Source organism: Xiphophorus maculatus, chromosome 20, assembly GCF_002775205.1.
Source record: "Xiphophorus maculatus strain JP 163 A chromosome 20, X_maculatus-5.0-male, whole genome shotgun sequence".
Lineage (NCBI taxonomy): Eukaryota > Metazoa > Chordata > Actinopteri > Cyprinodontiformes > Poeciliidae > Xiphophorus > Xiphophorus maculatus.
Genome location: NC_036462.1, coordinates 31,665,887 through 31,682,237, shown reverse-complemented (window position 1 = coordinate 31,682,237; position 16,351 = coordinate 31,665,887). Strand labels below are relative to the sequence as shown.

The following is a 16,351-nucleotide window of genomic DNA, read 5'->3' as shown; positions in this document are numbered from 1 at the left end:
AAAAAAATTCACTTATGTTTCAAGTTGTTAGTTTGTATGATTTTGTTGTTTTGAAAGGTTGGGTCATTTTTTTTTCTGCCGTGACGCTCAAATTACACTACAGCCTGAAAGGGTAGAGTACCCAGAAATAGTCCCCAAGCTAGAGTACTACTTAAGCATGTTTTTCACTGAAGTAAAAGTAAAAAGTAGCCATCGAAGAAATTCTTCAAATAAGAGTAAAGAAGTGTTTCGATTGAGCTCCGAGAAACTGGCTAAGACATCAGATTTAATATTTTACAATTATGTTTTCAAAGAGACAAAAATAAAAACTTATGTGAAAATTCTGGTAAAACTGAAATAATTACAAATATTACGAACAAAATAACGTGATTGTACGAACGCTCGGACAGATTAGCGTTGTATAAAGATGATACTAATGTTCAGTGGCAAAAACAAACAAAAAACAGCCCGCATATCCCGCCTCTTTTTCCACTCGCCGTCACTTCTTGCTGGGAAAATGCAACGGTAAAAGGAAAAGGAGCGGAGCCAAAAAACCGGAACTTGTGTAGATTTTATTGTGGTGGGTTTGACATCCGCTGGCTGGTTGAGTAGGGTTTCACAGTAGCTTGCTGTTGTATCGCATGTCAGTTCGAATACTCAGTAAGTTACTCTAAGGTTGATAAGTAGCTTAAGTGACAGTAGTAAAATTTACTAGACGACATTTTACTCCTAACCGTCCCTATGGCGTCTGTTCAGGTGGGTAAAGTTGTAACAGTGGAGTAGCGTTAGCATTTCACCAACATTGAGGTGGCTAACGTTTTGCAGATAGAGGTGGTTGTTGCAGTTTCACAAACAGTAGCTGATAAAATGTCGTAATAAACTGTTTTATTCTTGTGCAGCCAATGAATGTTGTTCTTTTCTGTTCCGGACTTTGTGTCGAGCAGAGTTTGGCGTCTGGGTTCTCGCCGGACCTGGGGCCACTGAAAGAACCTCTCGGATTCATTCGTGTCTTAGAATGGGTGAGTAAAGCCACAACACAAGAATTGAGAGCTGGAGAATACTTTTAGAGCAAACACACACACACACTCCCGTCCCACAGCTTTGTTTGAGCACACGTTTAGAGTTCAAATTTAGCGCAGTTTATTTTCTAATTTGTGAGACGAGTCAGCCGAAATGAGGTCACCATTTACAGTTGCTATGGCTTTATCACCGTGGCATTGTGCGATGCTGAGATAGTACGGCTTGTCTTTTCAATCCGTAACGCAACGGTACGGCGATGGGCGTGTGGTCAACCGACACCAATCTTTTTAAATCAAAAGTAGAAACCCGACATAGCGTTTTGTGAAACCGGGCATGATGAATGAATGCCTTTTGCAGAGAATCTCATTGCTTGAGTACATGTGTGTGTTGCATGCTTAAGAGACTTTACGTCTGCTAAGACACAACAGCTCAGGTGTACCAGGCTGCTGGATTTTCTGGGTATACACCACTACTCAATTTAACTTTACAACCGATAGCACTGTGTGTGTTGAAGGTGTGGGCATCTGTGTCCTGTTGTTGATTAACATACTTCGGGGTCAGAGGTGGGCAATAACTGGTTACATTTACTCTGTAGTTTCCTTGACATTCGCACTGTATTCATCATTATGCGCATCGGAGGAGTATAAACATACAATAAACTGCAAACTGTGCATCACCAGAATTGTGACCAGGGCATGTTTTTTGTTTTAGCTGTGTTAATGGATTCTATTGTTTATAGTCAGCCAGAATTTCAACAAGTACTCATCATGTTGGACATTTATTCAGGTCATCTCTTTTCAGATGAATTAACACAATATCAGACTCTTACTTACAATGCAGTAAATCATATCCATTGAACTACTTATTTGCTTTATACCTCAGAGTACTATTCAAACTCAGATGTAACAAAAACACTATTCTGGAGAAAAAAATGAGCCTTTTACAAACAACAAAAGCAGACCAATACATTGCCCGACGTCCAAACAACCAAAATCTGAATAATGTACCACAAGAAACAAAGCTAAGTTGGATTCCGTGTCTAGTCAGACTCTTAATTTAATCATCAGTTTTTTATTAGTTTTGCATATTCACACATTAAACTGTAAAATTTCCTCTAGAAAAAGAAACAAAACAACAAGCCTGGACTTTTATACAAGAATTGAACATTTAGATAGAAGTGATTAAGAACATAATCACTTCCAATATGGAAGTGATTATGTTCTTAATCACTTCCATTAACATAATGGAAGTGATTCTTTTTGTTTTCGTTCTCTTCTGACAGAATCCTTTTTGCAGATTTGAGGGGGAAAAAATAAGCATAGAAAATTAGTTGTCACGATAACAAATTTTGCTGGTCGGTAAATTGTTCCAGAAGTTTCTGCGATAAATGATAATGTTGTTGTTTTGGGACCATTTTCCAGGAATACAATAGTAATAATGGCATAATAATGCAAGAACACATTCTCAAGGATCAATACATTTTAAATTCTAATGAACATTTATCTCTGGAACAGGAAGACATTTTAAATATCCAAAATAAATCAATAAAATATCAAATAAAGTGAATTTTAAAGTCTTTGTCATCAAAAATCTTCAAATAAAAAAAAGGGCTAGTTGAGACCAAAGCACCAAATGTAAGACTTTTATCGTCCAGTTTTTGGTAGAAAGAGAGGAAAAAAAGAGAAACAATAAATCATACTAATGGACATTATTGAGTTTGTTGTAATTTATCATGTGATTAATGGATTTATTGATGATTGTGACATGCCTAAGTTTACATGCTAACTATTTTTTTTAGTTAGCATGTATTAACGCTTTGTTAGCGTTACAGTCTGTAGTGCTAACAAAGGCCTTCAAAGTATAAAATTATTAGTTGACAAAGTCACAATTTGGTGGTGATGCAAGGACTACGTGTTTTTTTCCAGACTTTCTTAAATTTGGCAGATTCTAATCTGACAGGAAAAAGTAAACTCTTTCAATATATTAATATTCAGCATGTCTTCAACCCAGTCTGCCCAGTTAGAGGCCTCTGTTTTCAGTTGTTTCTTAGTAATTGCTCTCTTACTCGCCATTAAACATTAGCATGTCTCCTGAACTTGTTAATCTTTCATTTGCTCTCCCAGCATATAAGAAGTCAAATACGAAGGGAAATTTCACCTTCAAGATGTAATTCATCAGACTCAGTTTTTCTGATTGTTTCAGTTTGTTTGATCATTTCAGTTTTTCCGATCGTTTAACTCGGTAATAAAATCTGGGCAGGGGGTGGGAGGTTCTGTTTGACTTCAGCCGCCCTAAACCGTGGGCAAAGACGACAGACAAAAGTTATCAATATAACCAATGGAACCCAATTGTGGGGATAGTGACCACAGCTTCCCACGAATACTTGAGACCAACTTTAAAAATGGTTAAAATTTTAAAAATGCTTAAAATGCCCATTTTATTAGTTCAGACACCAAATATGCATTAATATGGCGAGTGGAAACCACCTTAGCACTACAACCAATCAGTACCAAGGAAAATGAATGGTCCTACTGGACTGACTGCTTTGCAATATTTCAGAGAAGATCTACAAAAAACATTTCTGTAAATTCTTAATCACATTCCACAGAGAAATCTGCGAATTGAAGGGTTTACCCACAGAATTGATAATTGGTTAAACTATGTTGTTTTTGTTGTCATACATGCAAATTATTATTTATTAACCTTTTATTTGTTGATCTTTTAGCCAAGTAATGACCTGGTAGGTATTGTTCTTGACACCACAGGGGAGACGTTGCTAGTCACCTGTCAGCCTGCTACCTGTGTCAACCTTAGCGAAATGAGTTAAACTTTAACTTGATGCAAAGATTGACACGGTTACCTTACCACCTGCCACTGAATAATCTCACAAAGAAACTGAAAGCAAAACAGAATGGAGACGTAATTAAGGTCAGGATATGCCGTACTTGGCTAGAATGGAGAAATTAGCTCTTTTCCTGATCGCTCTGAGGACAACATTTCTTTGACCTGGACATTTCATTCTTTACAAGAGCCGAAGTTCAAAAGTATCAGACAGCCTTCACAGGTCCCTCCTACTGCAGCACACCCACCTCATGTTTCTCAGACTCCACTCAAAAAAAAAAAAACAACCTCTGCCCAGAATATGTGCAAAGAAAAAACTGGAAGACCAGAATGAGATTTTCTTCCTTTCTGCTCCTTTTAGAACATTTACTCTTTTTACTAAGTTGGCAGTTTGCCTTGTGCCACTGGAATATTAATGCTGAAGGTTTCAATTGGTAAAATGTTACAACTGACACTGCTGCGTTGGATTAGGTGTAAAACAGTGCGGGTGATTTTTATTTATGTAATATCAAAAAGATAAGAAGTGTTAGTTTTAGGAGATGTACAGTATCTAAATCCAGTCTGCTTTACCTTTACTTTACTAAATACTGTGTAGCCGACCAAAGATTAAAAAACAAAGACTGAGTCCTTTCTAAACTCCTGGTGCTTATCAGTGTTCAGTCTGATCTTCGTGCTTTCTTGGAAATCAAAGGTTAATTTCCTGCACACCTCCAGTGAAAATGAAATGTGCGCAGTCTCTTTTCTGATTACAGCAGTTGTAATGAACTTTTATACATTTTTCCACTCACATCGTCTAAACAGTACCGTAAGCCTGGCAACGCCAGAGAACAGCAAAGAATAAAGACGGTTTGTCACAGCTAGATATGGATCAAAGGATGATAGAAAGTTTATTAATGTGATATTTGGAGCAAAGTTTGTCATTGAAAAGTTTGTAATTTCTTTGCAAGAGAATGATTATTTTCATTTATTCCTCTTTCTATTTTTATGCAGACAAGACAAAGGGCATGACTTCCACTGCACCACTTTTCTTTCTGTGGTTTTTCAGAATGACTGATTGAATTAATGTGGTCCATTGATGTTGGTAGACATTTTTTATAAAGTGGCTGCATGAAATGACCTTTGCTGTGACTTGACACTGTTTACTTAAACAAAAGAAACCTAAATCTAGGAATGTGGTTGCACTACTAGGAAAATGAAAATGTCAAAAGAACACTACAATGCACTGCAATGAAAATAAATCTATCAACACTTGAATGTTAAATAATTATGTTTAGATAGGGAGATTAAAACTGTTGTAAGGTAAAAGTTTCACAGCTAAATTAAACTTCTTGAATTGGACAATGTTGGTTAAAACAACAAACTTTGACTTTTTAACTGCACTTTTCCTTTTATTATATTTTCATAGTGAGTGTAGAGAATAATCATATGCCATACTTTATGTCAAAGCAAGACCTATAAAGCTAATTTTGGTGTTAGGCTAACACCTAATTTTACAAATGCTGTGCTCATATTTATGTCAAGGTTGCTGACAGAGAATTCTTCGCTCATTGTCGTTTATTTAAATGTGTTTTATTGTCTTGTCGGTGCTAACGCTTGTTCCTGTAAGAGCTCTTCACTCAGTGAATATGATTTCTATTGGTTCAAAGCGTTTTAATGATCTTTACTCATTTTAGTTGCTTTGAGTTTCCAAAGTAAAACATTGAAGCAGATTTTTGACCTTTGTCGCCTTAATTTCTCAGGTTAGGTTCGCTGCATGTCAGCTTCCGTAGACCAAGTCTTTAGGGTTAATTGTGTTTGAATGTATAGTTTTAAAACACATTTTGGACCTCTTTGTATAATGTGTCCATACTACCAGATAGTCACTATCTGTGCTACAGCCTTCAAACACGGACATTAGCCTGTAGCAGGAGTGTTTATCCCGTCAGGCATCCAGTGCTCTGGTTATTTTTGCTTTCTGTTGCCACATCCCCATGATGTGTCCTTTATAAATATAGGTTGTTGTATGAAATACTATAGAACGTGCCTTACAACCTCGTGACTGGCTGCTCTGTCCTATTTATGCTGCCACTCCCTGACCAGGAAATGGGGTCTGGAATGTGTTAGACTTTGGAAGCCTGAAAGTGGACACAGGGGTTATGTAGGGGGAATCCCTCCCTTAAAGTAGACCTCATAGAGGCTGCAAGGTGGGCCAAACACCGGCTGAGATGAAAGCTGGAAATGTTATGGAGATAAATATAAATCTTACAAATATAAATGGTACCTAACCATTTATTTTAGGTACCATCTGTTATATTATTTTATTTGAGACTTTGTTTGCCTAAGTTGTCCAAGTGAAGTTGGAACATCTCCATGGAATTTCAGACATTGGCTTTGGTAGGTGTAGTTAAACAAACGGTATTATTCTCTAGGAGAAAGTGAAGATAATAGAATAACATCCTTATTGGAATGTTTTCACTGGAGGAATGGTATCAGATTATAAACTGTTGCTCAAGATGAGTGTTCACATTCCAATATCACAGTTTATGACACATAAGGTTAAGTTCTTGACATTACAACAATCAAGCCCTTATAAATGTTCCTAATGCAAGTCCTGTTTCTAGTGCAAATATCTTAGTGCACTTGATAAAAAGACAAAACTAACTTACAAGTAAGCTTGTTTTAAGTCAATAATTCCTTAATATCCTTAACTAAAACATACTAGCTCCATTGTCAGATTAATGTACTTATAACAAGACAATTTCCCATGTTATAAGTGAAATAATCTGCCAGTGGAGCTAGTACGTTTTTCATCAGAGACAAGGTTTATTTAAAACAAGCTTCTATGTCTTGCTGAGAAGTTATTTTTGAATTAGTTTTCGTTTTGACAAGGAGACACTACACTGTAACAGCTCTGCTGTTTAAGCTCAGACTAGCTTCACACTGTACTGTAGAATCAGTTTTTGTCACAGGTTAAAGGAAGTGCTCTTGCTTAGCCCCATTCTTTCTCCTCTTCCTGCTTATGTCCGTCTGTGTCAGCATACTCAGCAATATCAGCTTATCCCCCTCAGCCCCCGAACAACCCCACCCTGTTCTGCTGGCTTTTGTTTTTCCACTTTTCAGAGTTGTCCCACCTCCCACGAATCGGATGCAAGTTCAGTCCAATTTCATAACGTCAGATTGATCCGGTATGAAAAATTAACACATTTTAAAATTCTGTTTCTCAAAGGCTTTCTGAGTTAAAGACTGTGATTCAATCCCCTCCATCCTGAGGATGAGTAGGGTTAGCTGGGGTGAGTGTAGAGGAAAATCTCCCACAGACGTTTTGACAATAAATGTCTTTTTTGGTATAAAAAATAAGACGACTTTGAATTGTTGTCTTGTGATTAAAAACTACAGTCCTTTGCAGGAACAGCCCTAGCAGTTTCATAGCCTCTCCATAGTTCTGTCCTTATTAAATAGAAGTAGAGAACATTGACTGCTAATGTAGGATTTCTTTTTTTTTTCCCCTCATGAAAAGAGCGGGTCCATGCTGCCCTATATGAATGTCAAATGCAGATAAATACAAATAAACACTGTATCTGTATTTATTGTAAAATATTGTAAAAGCCCCCATTTTGACTCAAATAAAACTGTGACCGTCATACCAGATGATGATGCCGGTCCAGTCTGGGTTTGGGTTGCTATTGACTTGATTAAATAAAATGGGTGGAATAAAAATGTGACAGCAGCAGTTTGATTATTCTCCTGGGAAGCTCGAAGGCAAGATTGAAAAAACAAAAAGTGTTTTATTGATCAAGTAAGAGAAGCATCATGAGATCCGTCTGATATGAAAACTCTTAAAGGCCGTTGTGTTCAGCAACAGATGCATATTATTCTTTGTCTCACATTAAGTTTGATTTCTTTTTAAGCAAAATATTAGAGTTTTTTTCTCTTCTGCCTTTCTAGGTCTTTGCTATCTTTGCGTTTGCCACCACCGGAGGTTACTCTGGAAAAACCACCATAAAGGTCACCTGTCAACCACCATTAGGTTCACCGGATGTCACAGCTGTGTTTGGCTACCCATTCAGGTATTGGAGAGAACTAGTGTTTCCTATAATAATCATCTATGCTACAGCATTTTGCCAATGATCAGACTGACACATGCTAAACTAAAAATTCACGTTCTTGCTGGATCTAAAGTTGTCTAATTTTCTGATCAAAGTAAGCAGGTTTAATGTCAGACTGTCTCCTGCTATGTTTCAACTGCTGTTTGGGGTTTTGCCATTATTAAAAAATTAATATTGTAAAACAGTTCAATGTTTTCACATCGTAGAGTGAAAGTCATACATCACATTGATTTATTACACATGGAGTTAAATATTTCAGACTTTTATTTCTTGTCATTTTGATGATTGTGGCTTATAGATAACCCAAAATTGAGGGTCTCAGAAAAAGTTAAGGATTGGAAACTCATGGATTGGGAACTCATGGTGTCGCATCCCAATCAGCTAAAAACTCAGGGTGTCACATCCCAATCAGGCTCAGGAATACCTGAAAGGATTCCCGAGCCTCTAAATGGTCTCAGTCTGGGTCAGGACTGACTGCACAAATGCCCAGAAAACGGCCATTAACACCTACACAAGGAGGGGCAATCACAAAAGGTCGTTGATAGAGAAGCTGGTTCTTCACACAGTGCTGAATTCAAGCATTATCATAGAAGGTTGAGTGGAAAATTGGCTTCCATTAAGCCATGCATATCAAATTTATAAATGACAACAAGCTTAAAATATTACACTTTGTGTAATGATTATATATTATATATGAGTATCAATTTTTGAAAATCTTTTCACAATATTCTAATTTTTGGAGCTGTACCTCTTAAAAATTAAACGGAAAAGACCTTCATCAGTTTCAGTGTCACACCGATTATGATTCATTTTGGAAAATGACACAAAATGCTAACTATCTAATTACGCTGAAACAAATAAGTTGCCAGGGGTTTGTAAAACAAGCATTTCTTTTCTTTGAGGCAGTAACAATATGGCCAGGCCAGCTTAATCACATCTGGAGATAGTAAATAAAATGGTGCTATCATGAAATTAATATGTTTCTTTTTATTTGTCTGGATGAATCACAATGAAAAGGTTCTTCTAAAAGAGTTTTTTTCTGCACCCATCTAGGGTCTTCTAGGAAAGAGCATTTAATTACAATTAAAGATGAGATCAGGGCCACCAGGGCAGGAGCACTAACAACTCGTAAAATCAAAGATAACCTACAGTTTAGAAGAAAATGTCACTTTTGAAGCATTTCCAAAGAACAAACATCAAGTAATTCTCAATATGGCGTAGGTTTATTTAGGCTGCTTCCATTATTTCATTTTGCCCAGAGAAATAAAATGATTCCACAAAAGGCCAAAACAGCCAGGGTCAAAATGAACTATATACTGCTGAGAACCACAAACCACTGTTACGTGTTTTAACTTTGTGGTCCTTAAAGCTTGACTCACCAAGTTAAAACATCACTTCTGTGGAAGAGACACCTTCAAGTCAGAGTCAAATATGCTAAGGACATCTTGTACAGAGTATGGTGGAAGCATGTCCTCTGCTCAAATGAGTCGAAATGAGAGCTCTTTGCCCCTAGACATTGCTTCTGATTGCAGAAAGAATAGAGAGGAGTAGAACCCAAACTACATTGTCCCATCAGTAAAACATGGAGACTTGCGTGAGTCTGGAAGTGGGAATCTTATTGTGGTGGAAGGAATCATGAAAAAAGGGCATAAGAAGATTCTGAAAGACAACCTAAAGCAGTCTGTATGTCATGGATCTGGGCTATCACTTTGTTTTCCATCATGGCAGTGACCCAAAACATACATTACTACTGCTGAGGAACTACCTCCTCCGGAGGAACATAAACTCTGATCGGCAGTGATCGGCCCTCATGGCTGATCGGAATCGGCAGCAAAAAAACCTGATCGGAGTATCCCTAATCTGATGATGTAATTTTTAAATATTAAGTAATTTATGTTTTAACCAGTTACTCAGAATTTGAGTAGCCTTTATATCACTACTTTTTTAAAACTCTTACTTGAGTAATTTCTTGGATGACTACTTTTTAACTTTTACTTGAGTAAAAATGTATTGAAGTAGAATTATTATACTTGAGTACAATTTTTGGGTACTCTGATCTAGTACAGGCTGCCTGAATGCATTCACTGCTTTAAATACAGCACTGAATACTTGTTGTTCTTGGCTGTGTAAATGGCCTGGCAGAATTTTTATGAAATTCTTTCAAAGTTCACATCATTGTTTCTCTCTTGTTGCTCTCCATGGAAAGTCCACTGATGGAGGTAAGGACATAAAATCCACCATTAAAACAACTTCAGTCACAGCAGCAGGTTAAATAATTCTGTCTCTTTCTTTTTTTACCATCAGATTGGGAGCGCATCCATTTGAGATTACTTTTTGTAACAGCTCTCAAATCACCAGCCACCTCCAGGGCGACTTCTCCTCCTCTGCGGAGTTCTATGTCTGCGTTGGTGTGTTTGGGTTCCTTTACTGCACCGCTACTCTGATCCTCTACTTGTGCTACCAGAGTGTCTACCGTCAGACCAGCCGCGGCCCCATCATTGTAAGGACACATCCTGGTCTCAGCAGTCATGAAGCGCTCCCAGCGTTGGTTTCCAATCCAATCCCTATTGCTGAATTTTACTTTCTGTCCATATCAACATTCTCTGATGCAGACATTTTTACTAAACCATTTATCGTTGCTTTTAATGCATGTGACGCAGGGTTTCCTCCTATGTATTATAAGCCTGACAGGCCACCAGGCTTTACTTGCCTGGTGGCAAGTAAGCATCATTTTGTTTATTTTGAAACGGTTTTATTTTACAGTAACAGTGATAGTAAAGGTGGATTTAGCTAGGTTTATCCTCCTGAGACCCTGCATCCTCATATGAGGACATTACATTTTTGTAAACACAGATGTAAATAATAACATTGATTGAATGGTCTTATCGTCACACAGATAGACCCAATGTCCTCGTCTGAGGACATTGGGTTTTGAGAAAACCACTTATTGTAGAAAGCTGAAATTTCATTTTTAGGCCAATTGGGTCCTTATGATCCCAAATGACAAGGAGAAATGTATATGCAAAAACAGACCCATTGTCCTCATATGAGGGCATTGGTTTTGACATAGTTCAAGAGCACATAGAAAGCTAAAATTTAATTTCAACTAAAATTAGGTCATACTAATCCCAAATAGTAAGGAGACATAAAAAATGCACATCAAACAAAAGCCCGGGTCTCAGGAGGTTAAACTAGTTGACGCAGTGAACTGGGCGCGAGGACGTGCGCACCAATTTCGCCGTCCCTGAAACCTGACCATTGGCTTCACATGCTATTATTTACAAATATGATCCCTGCTCATGCATTTCTGAAGTTTTGTAACTTTTAACATTTTGTAGCACAAAATCACAGTGGACAGCTGGTGGACTGCCCTGGCCCATCAGGCTTATCAGGATTTCTGTGATGCATGTGAATTACAGCCGTTTTCAGTTTAATGCCTCTTAAAGAAAATTGAGTTGAATCTGAATTCCATTTGAGAGGGAGGACTGAGTGGCAAATAGCACTTTGTTCTTGGAAAAAGCTACTGATCCAGGCCTTACTGAGAGGTACTGTGATTATGAAGAGTTAAAAATCCAAGTTAGCATAAAGGCAGCACAACAAGCAGCTTTTTGATGTATATTTTAGTTGATTTTCAGCACATATTCAGATAAATAAGCTATATTAATGCCCATGCTGTCTAAACAAATTATTTTCTTTGTTCTGAATTGAAGTTGAAATTACTTTTTTGCAAATGAGTCAACAGTGTCTCATTTACCTACCCTGATTACACAGTGCTTTCTATATGCTTATGTGTATGCAAAACATGCTGAGCTTGACTTGTTCTTTCTGCAAGGACCTGGTGGTGACTGTGCTCTTTGCCTTCCTGTGGCTCCTGTCCTCCTCAGCTTGGGGCAAAGGTCTGACTGATGTCAAGTGGGCCACCAACCCCAACAACATAGCATCGACATCGACATGTCATGATTGTGAAGCCGGAGAGTTTCCGTCCATGGGTCGCCTGAATGCTTCAGTGGTAAGTTTTGATGAAGTTAGGCAGTGCAGGATCCTTTAACTTCTATCACTCAGATTTCTTAACAAGTAGAAGAAGTTGGAACCCCTGGTAGTTCTGGTAGGCATTCAGGTATTTGTTACTGCAGTACGACAGACACAGGAGAATTTATGCTAGAACTTTAAAACCAAGATTGAACCGAGTCATCTAGTTGCTAGTATCTCAAGCACTCCTTCAGTCAAGTTGGTCTTTAGGTTTGCTGGGTCTTTCACTGAAGTCATTGTGAGAACCATTCGACCCCAGAACACAACCCTGGTGGGAAGACATAACTCAAAACATGTTCAGTTGGGAGCATAACCACTGCGAAACATTTAGAGGTTAACGATTCATTGGTGTAAAAACTGCTTCATAACACGTTTAGATCTCTGCTGCCAAGCTGAATGCAGAACTGCGGTAGTGGCATTCATTTAAACTCTGGTAGTCGCACTGTGCTGCCCGTCTGACTCAGTTGTGGTCAGATGTTCCAATCACATCTCTTCACACTGTTGATCTGTGAATGTCCTCCCTTCCAATGGGTGTGACCTGTTTCTCTAGCATCATAAACGTATTAATGTTGTGAAGATAAAAAAATTAGCTTGTTAGTCTGATGGACAGTTGTACTTTAATTTATTTCCTTTCTCAACAAGGTAAGCCATGTACTCTATTTAAATTATAATAAGTACATTAACACAACTTGATCGTCCATCCTCTTTTGGCTTCCTCTGTATGTACTGCAGGTTTATTCAAAGCGCCACACAAGCCCAACCCACCATCAGGCAAATGGGTTTTGGCTTGAATTTCGGGTCAGGGTACAGATCTAAATTCTAATGAGAAATGCATCTTTTAACGAGTAATTTGTTAAAGCAATGCTCCATTTATGATTTGTTGAAACAGTCGGAGTAATAGTAGACTTAAAAAGAAGAGAAATCCTGTTCTAAATAAAGTACATTTGTTTTCAAAAGTTATTGTGTGAATTATGAGTACCAACTTGTTCACTTTGTATCGAAAGTACTTAAACTGAAGTACTGGTACTGGTCTCGACACATTAAATACTTCCTTATTGATTTAGTAATAAGTAGTATACTAATAATTAATTGGATTGCCTATTCATAGTTGTTTTTTATTATATTTTAGAACCCATATGAACAGCCATGGTGATATGTATTACTTGAGCAGTGTATATATATTTACATTTTTCAGCAGTAAAATATCTGAAGATAAAACAGTAACACAATGATGGCTGTGCTCAAAATGGGGTACTTTATTAAAACTGAAGTAAAATGTATGTAAATGTAAATAATTCTCCTTTTCTTGTGGAAACTGAGATAATTAACGTAATTTTCCAATAATTTTTATGCATATTTGAGGAATACTGCCATTCTGACCTGCACTCCTCACCAGTAGGTGGCAGTAAAGCACACTAATTAGCTTGCCAATAAACTAAGAAAAGAAGAAAGTTATAACAACGTCACATCCACCTGTTTACATCATAAACCTAGTATAAATCTAAATATTGCAAGATAAGCACAAGCTTATCAATTTGAAGTGATTGTCGTGTTTTCTCTGTGTAATACCAAAGAATTTGTGTTTGTTATGAATACTTGATATAAAAAAAACAAATCAAGCAAATTTGGTTTTAAATGACAAACTAATTATTAAACTCATTTGTTATGTTTTCTAGATTTTTGGCTTTCTCAACTTGATCCTGTGGGCAGGAAACTGCTGGTTTATTTACAAGGAGACCCGTTTCCACAAAGACCCCAGCCAAGCAGCCACGGTGGAGGAAGGCGGCGCCCCAGGGCCGTAACCCCGTCCTCAGCAGCCTTAAGCTCCAGTCGGCTCTTATGTTAGCCTGCTGAAATGGAAACAAAGGAAGGCCGACCGCCATTTATTTTCTGTTCAGCCCCACCACGTAGCTTAAGGTTTGACTTCTCTCCAAACAGCTCTTGATGTCAAGTCGTTAAAAACACTAAGTGCAGACCCAAACTTTAAATGCTTTCACACTGTATAACCCGGAACTTCCAGTTGGTTCGATTTGGTTGAAATATGCAACTTTATGGATTTCGGTGAAGCTGACTAAACCAGACAACCAATGCTCTAAACTGCTGAGACACACTAAAAAAAATGTAGTTTTTTTGTATGTCTTTTTTTTTTAACATATATATACAGTATATATATATATATATATATATGTGGGTTTTTTTTAGAACATCACATCAGCTGTATGTTTTACGTCAAAGTTCTTTTTTTTTATTTCAGCCGAGAAAGCAAAACTTTCTTAAGTGTCTTTGGAACAATTTTGTGTTTTTATTGTTTGTTTTCTGTTGAACTCCAGATCCAGGCAGACTGGACTGGTTTCCATGAGCTCACAGTGGAGGTGAAGCATCAGGGCAAACTGGGTTTATTCCCTGTAATGTAATGTTGAACCTGTTCAGTAACACTAAGAGTCATCTTCATTTGAACCAAAATGTGCCTTACTGTGATATTATTTATATGCAGTTCATGTGAATTTTTGTCAACACTAATCAGGTTGCTGCACTTTTTTTTTAAAGTTTCCTTTCTATTTTGTCTGAAGAAAAAAGTTCCGTAGGCAGCTTCTCTGTGACAACTTTTATTTCCTTCCCCTCTTTTTTTTTTTTTTCAGTCCAGTTTAAATCCTCGGCTAGGTATGTTTAGTCTAATTGTCAGATTTAAAATCCCAAACATGCTTGACAGGCAAAGGTCAGTATTTCTTTAAGTGGCCAGCTATGAACTGTAAAATGTTTGTAACCAGACAGGCACAGCCATCGATAATGTTTCGGTTTCTGATTCTTGACGGAATAAATTCTTGCATTGTACCAGGAATGAATGTACCTGTGCGGAGGGAATATTGGTTGACATGTTTTAAACACTACCAAGGGCGATATGTCATATTGAAAATGATTGATTTATACCCTCAGCATCAGTTTTAAAGATTTACTCAGACATAATGATGTATTGTATGTTCGTCTATAGGATTATTGACAATGAAACGTAATGTTTTTATGTCTCATTTGTGCAGGAGGAAGCACTTGTTTTTCTGTATTGACACAATAAATACGAGAGCTGCGCGACTGGACTGTCTCCTTTTTTTTTCTACATGAACTGGTTTGATTTGGTAGATCAGTGCTGGACATGTGAACATTATGCAAGTATATAAAGTCGGCACCACAGAGTCAGGAGCAAAGTTACTGTTACAGGCAGCGACTGAAGCATCCGACACTTGGTTTAAAAAGTACCTGTGGATAATTAGAAAGTATTACTGGGATGTAGCAACACTTTTCAAGCAATAAGGCGTTTGGTTCACAGGAGCATTTTATTTGGATAATTTTTTTTCCATCTAGCAGGTGACATATAAACTGCAGGTTCTGCTCAGAACCAGTTAATACATTCACTTGAATAACTCGTTTGAAAAAAAGAAGTACTTTTAGGAGTATGTTTACTGCGCTGTACTTTTTACCTTTACTTGATTGTGAAGTATTGCTATTGAACAAGTTTATTTGAACCAAAATTCACCAAACACAGACACATACCTGCAGTTTTTGTTAAAGTTTCAAAAGTTTTGCATTGAAGGAAACTGATTTGGCGAAATGTTTCTTCGGATTGATTTTATCTTATATGATTGATATTTTGAGTTGCCTTGTTACCAAATGGTTTTTTACTCTTACTTGAGTAATTTCTTGGACTGCTACTTTTTACTTTTACTCAAGTAAAAATATGTTGAAGTAGTACTACTCTTACTAGAGTATACGTTTAGGGTAACTCTGCCCACCTCTGCTCAGAGCCAGGATCGCTTTACATACAGCAAGTTTTACTTGAAGGTGATGCTTCACCTGTTTCTTTTTGCTGTAAATTAAAGATGAATGAAATCAAAACAGGGTAAAAAAATTTTTTCATCTATTAGTGCAGCACTGTTACCCAGAGTATAGTTTCTACACTACAACAAATGTGCTCTAAACTTAGACAGGCTTCTCCGGTTACAGGCAGTTATTTTAACCAGGCATGTTTAGAGGCAACTTAAATACTCCAGCTGTCACAGTCTGAACTGTTTCCCACATTTCCTCCCCTCCCTTAATTCGATTTTATCAACAGCAAAGCTATTTTACAGCAAAATTAACATATATCACCTCTTTGTATTATTATTAAATATGACTGGAGCATGTTTATTTGTTTGAGATTTCCCAGAAGCTGTACTAATAGTCTTGCCTTAACCTGATCCTGGAATTTGAAAAATAAACTCTTACACACAGACCTGTTCAGCAAACTGTAATGTTATTGAGAAGTCAAGTTATTTGAGGAACTTTATCACAAAGTGAAACGCATAATATAGATTAATTACACACATATGACTGCAGGCTCTTAGGAATCACAAACCCACCTACAG

The 16,351-nt window shown here is 37.3% G+C and overlaps 1 protein-coding gene across 1 annotated transcript; it reads left to right on the top strand.

Annotated features, from left to right (window-relative positions):
* The first annotated feature begins 547 nt into the window (after positions 1–547).
* LOC102220384 (synaptophysin-like protein 1) lies at positions 548–15,041 on the top strand. The gene is made up of 6 exons (XM_005814101.2): positions 548–735; positions 924–998; positions 7,765–7,886; positions 10,230–10,425; positions 11,758–11,934; positions 13,631–15,041. Exons 1-6 carry the CDS (start codon positions 721–723, stop codon positions 13,754–13,756), a joined length of 711 nt encoding a protein of 236 aa, XP_005814158.1. The 5' UTR covers positions 548–720; the 3' UTR covers positions 13,757–15,041.
* Positions 15,042–16,351: the final 1,310 nt, after the last annotated feature.

Coding starts and splice junctions, on each gene's coding strand:
- LOC102220384 (XM_005814101.2), top strand. Junction 999..7,764: donor TCATTCGTGTCTTAGAATGG/GTGAGTAAAGCC, acceptor CTGCCTTTCTAG/GTCTTTGCTATCTTTGCGTT. Junction 7,887..10,229: donor GTGTTTGGCTACCCATTCAG/GTATTGGAGAGA, acceptor TTTTACCATCAG/ATTGGGAGCGCATCCATTTG.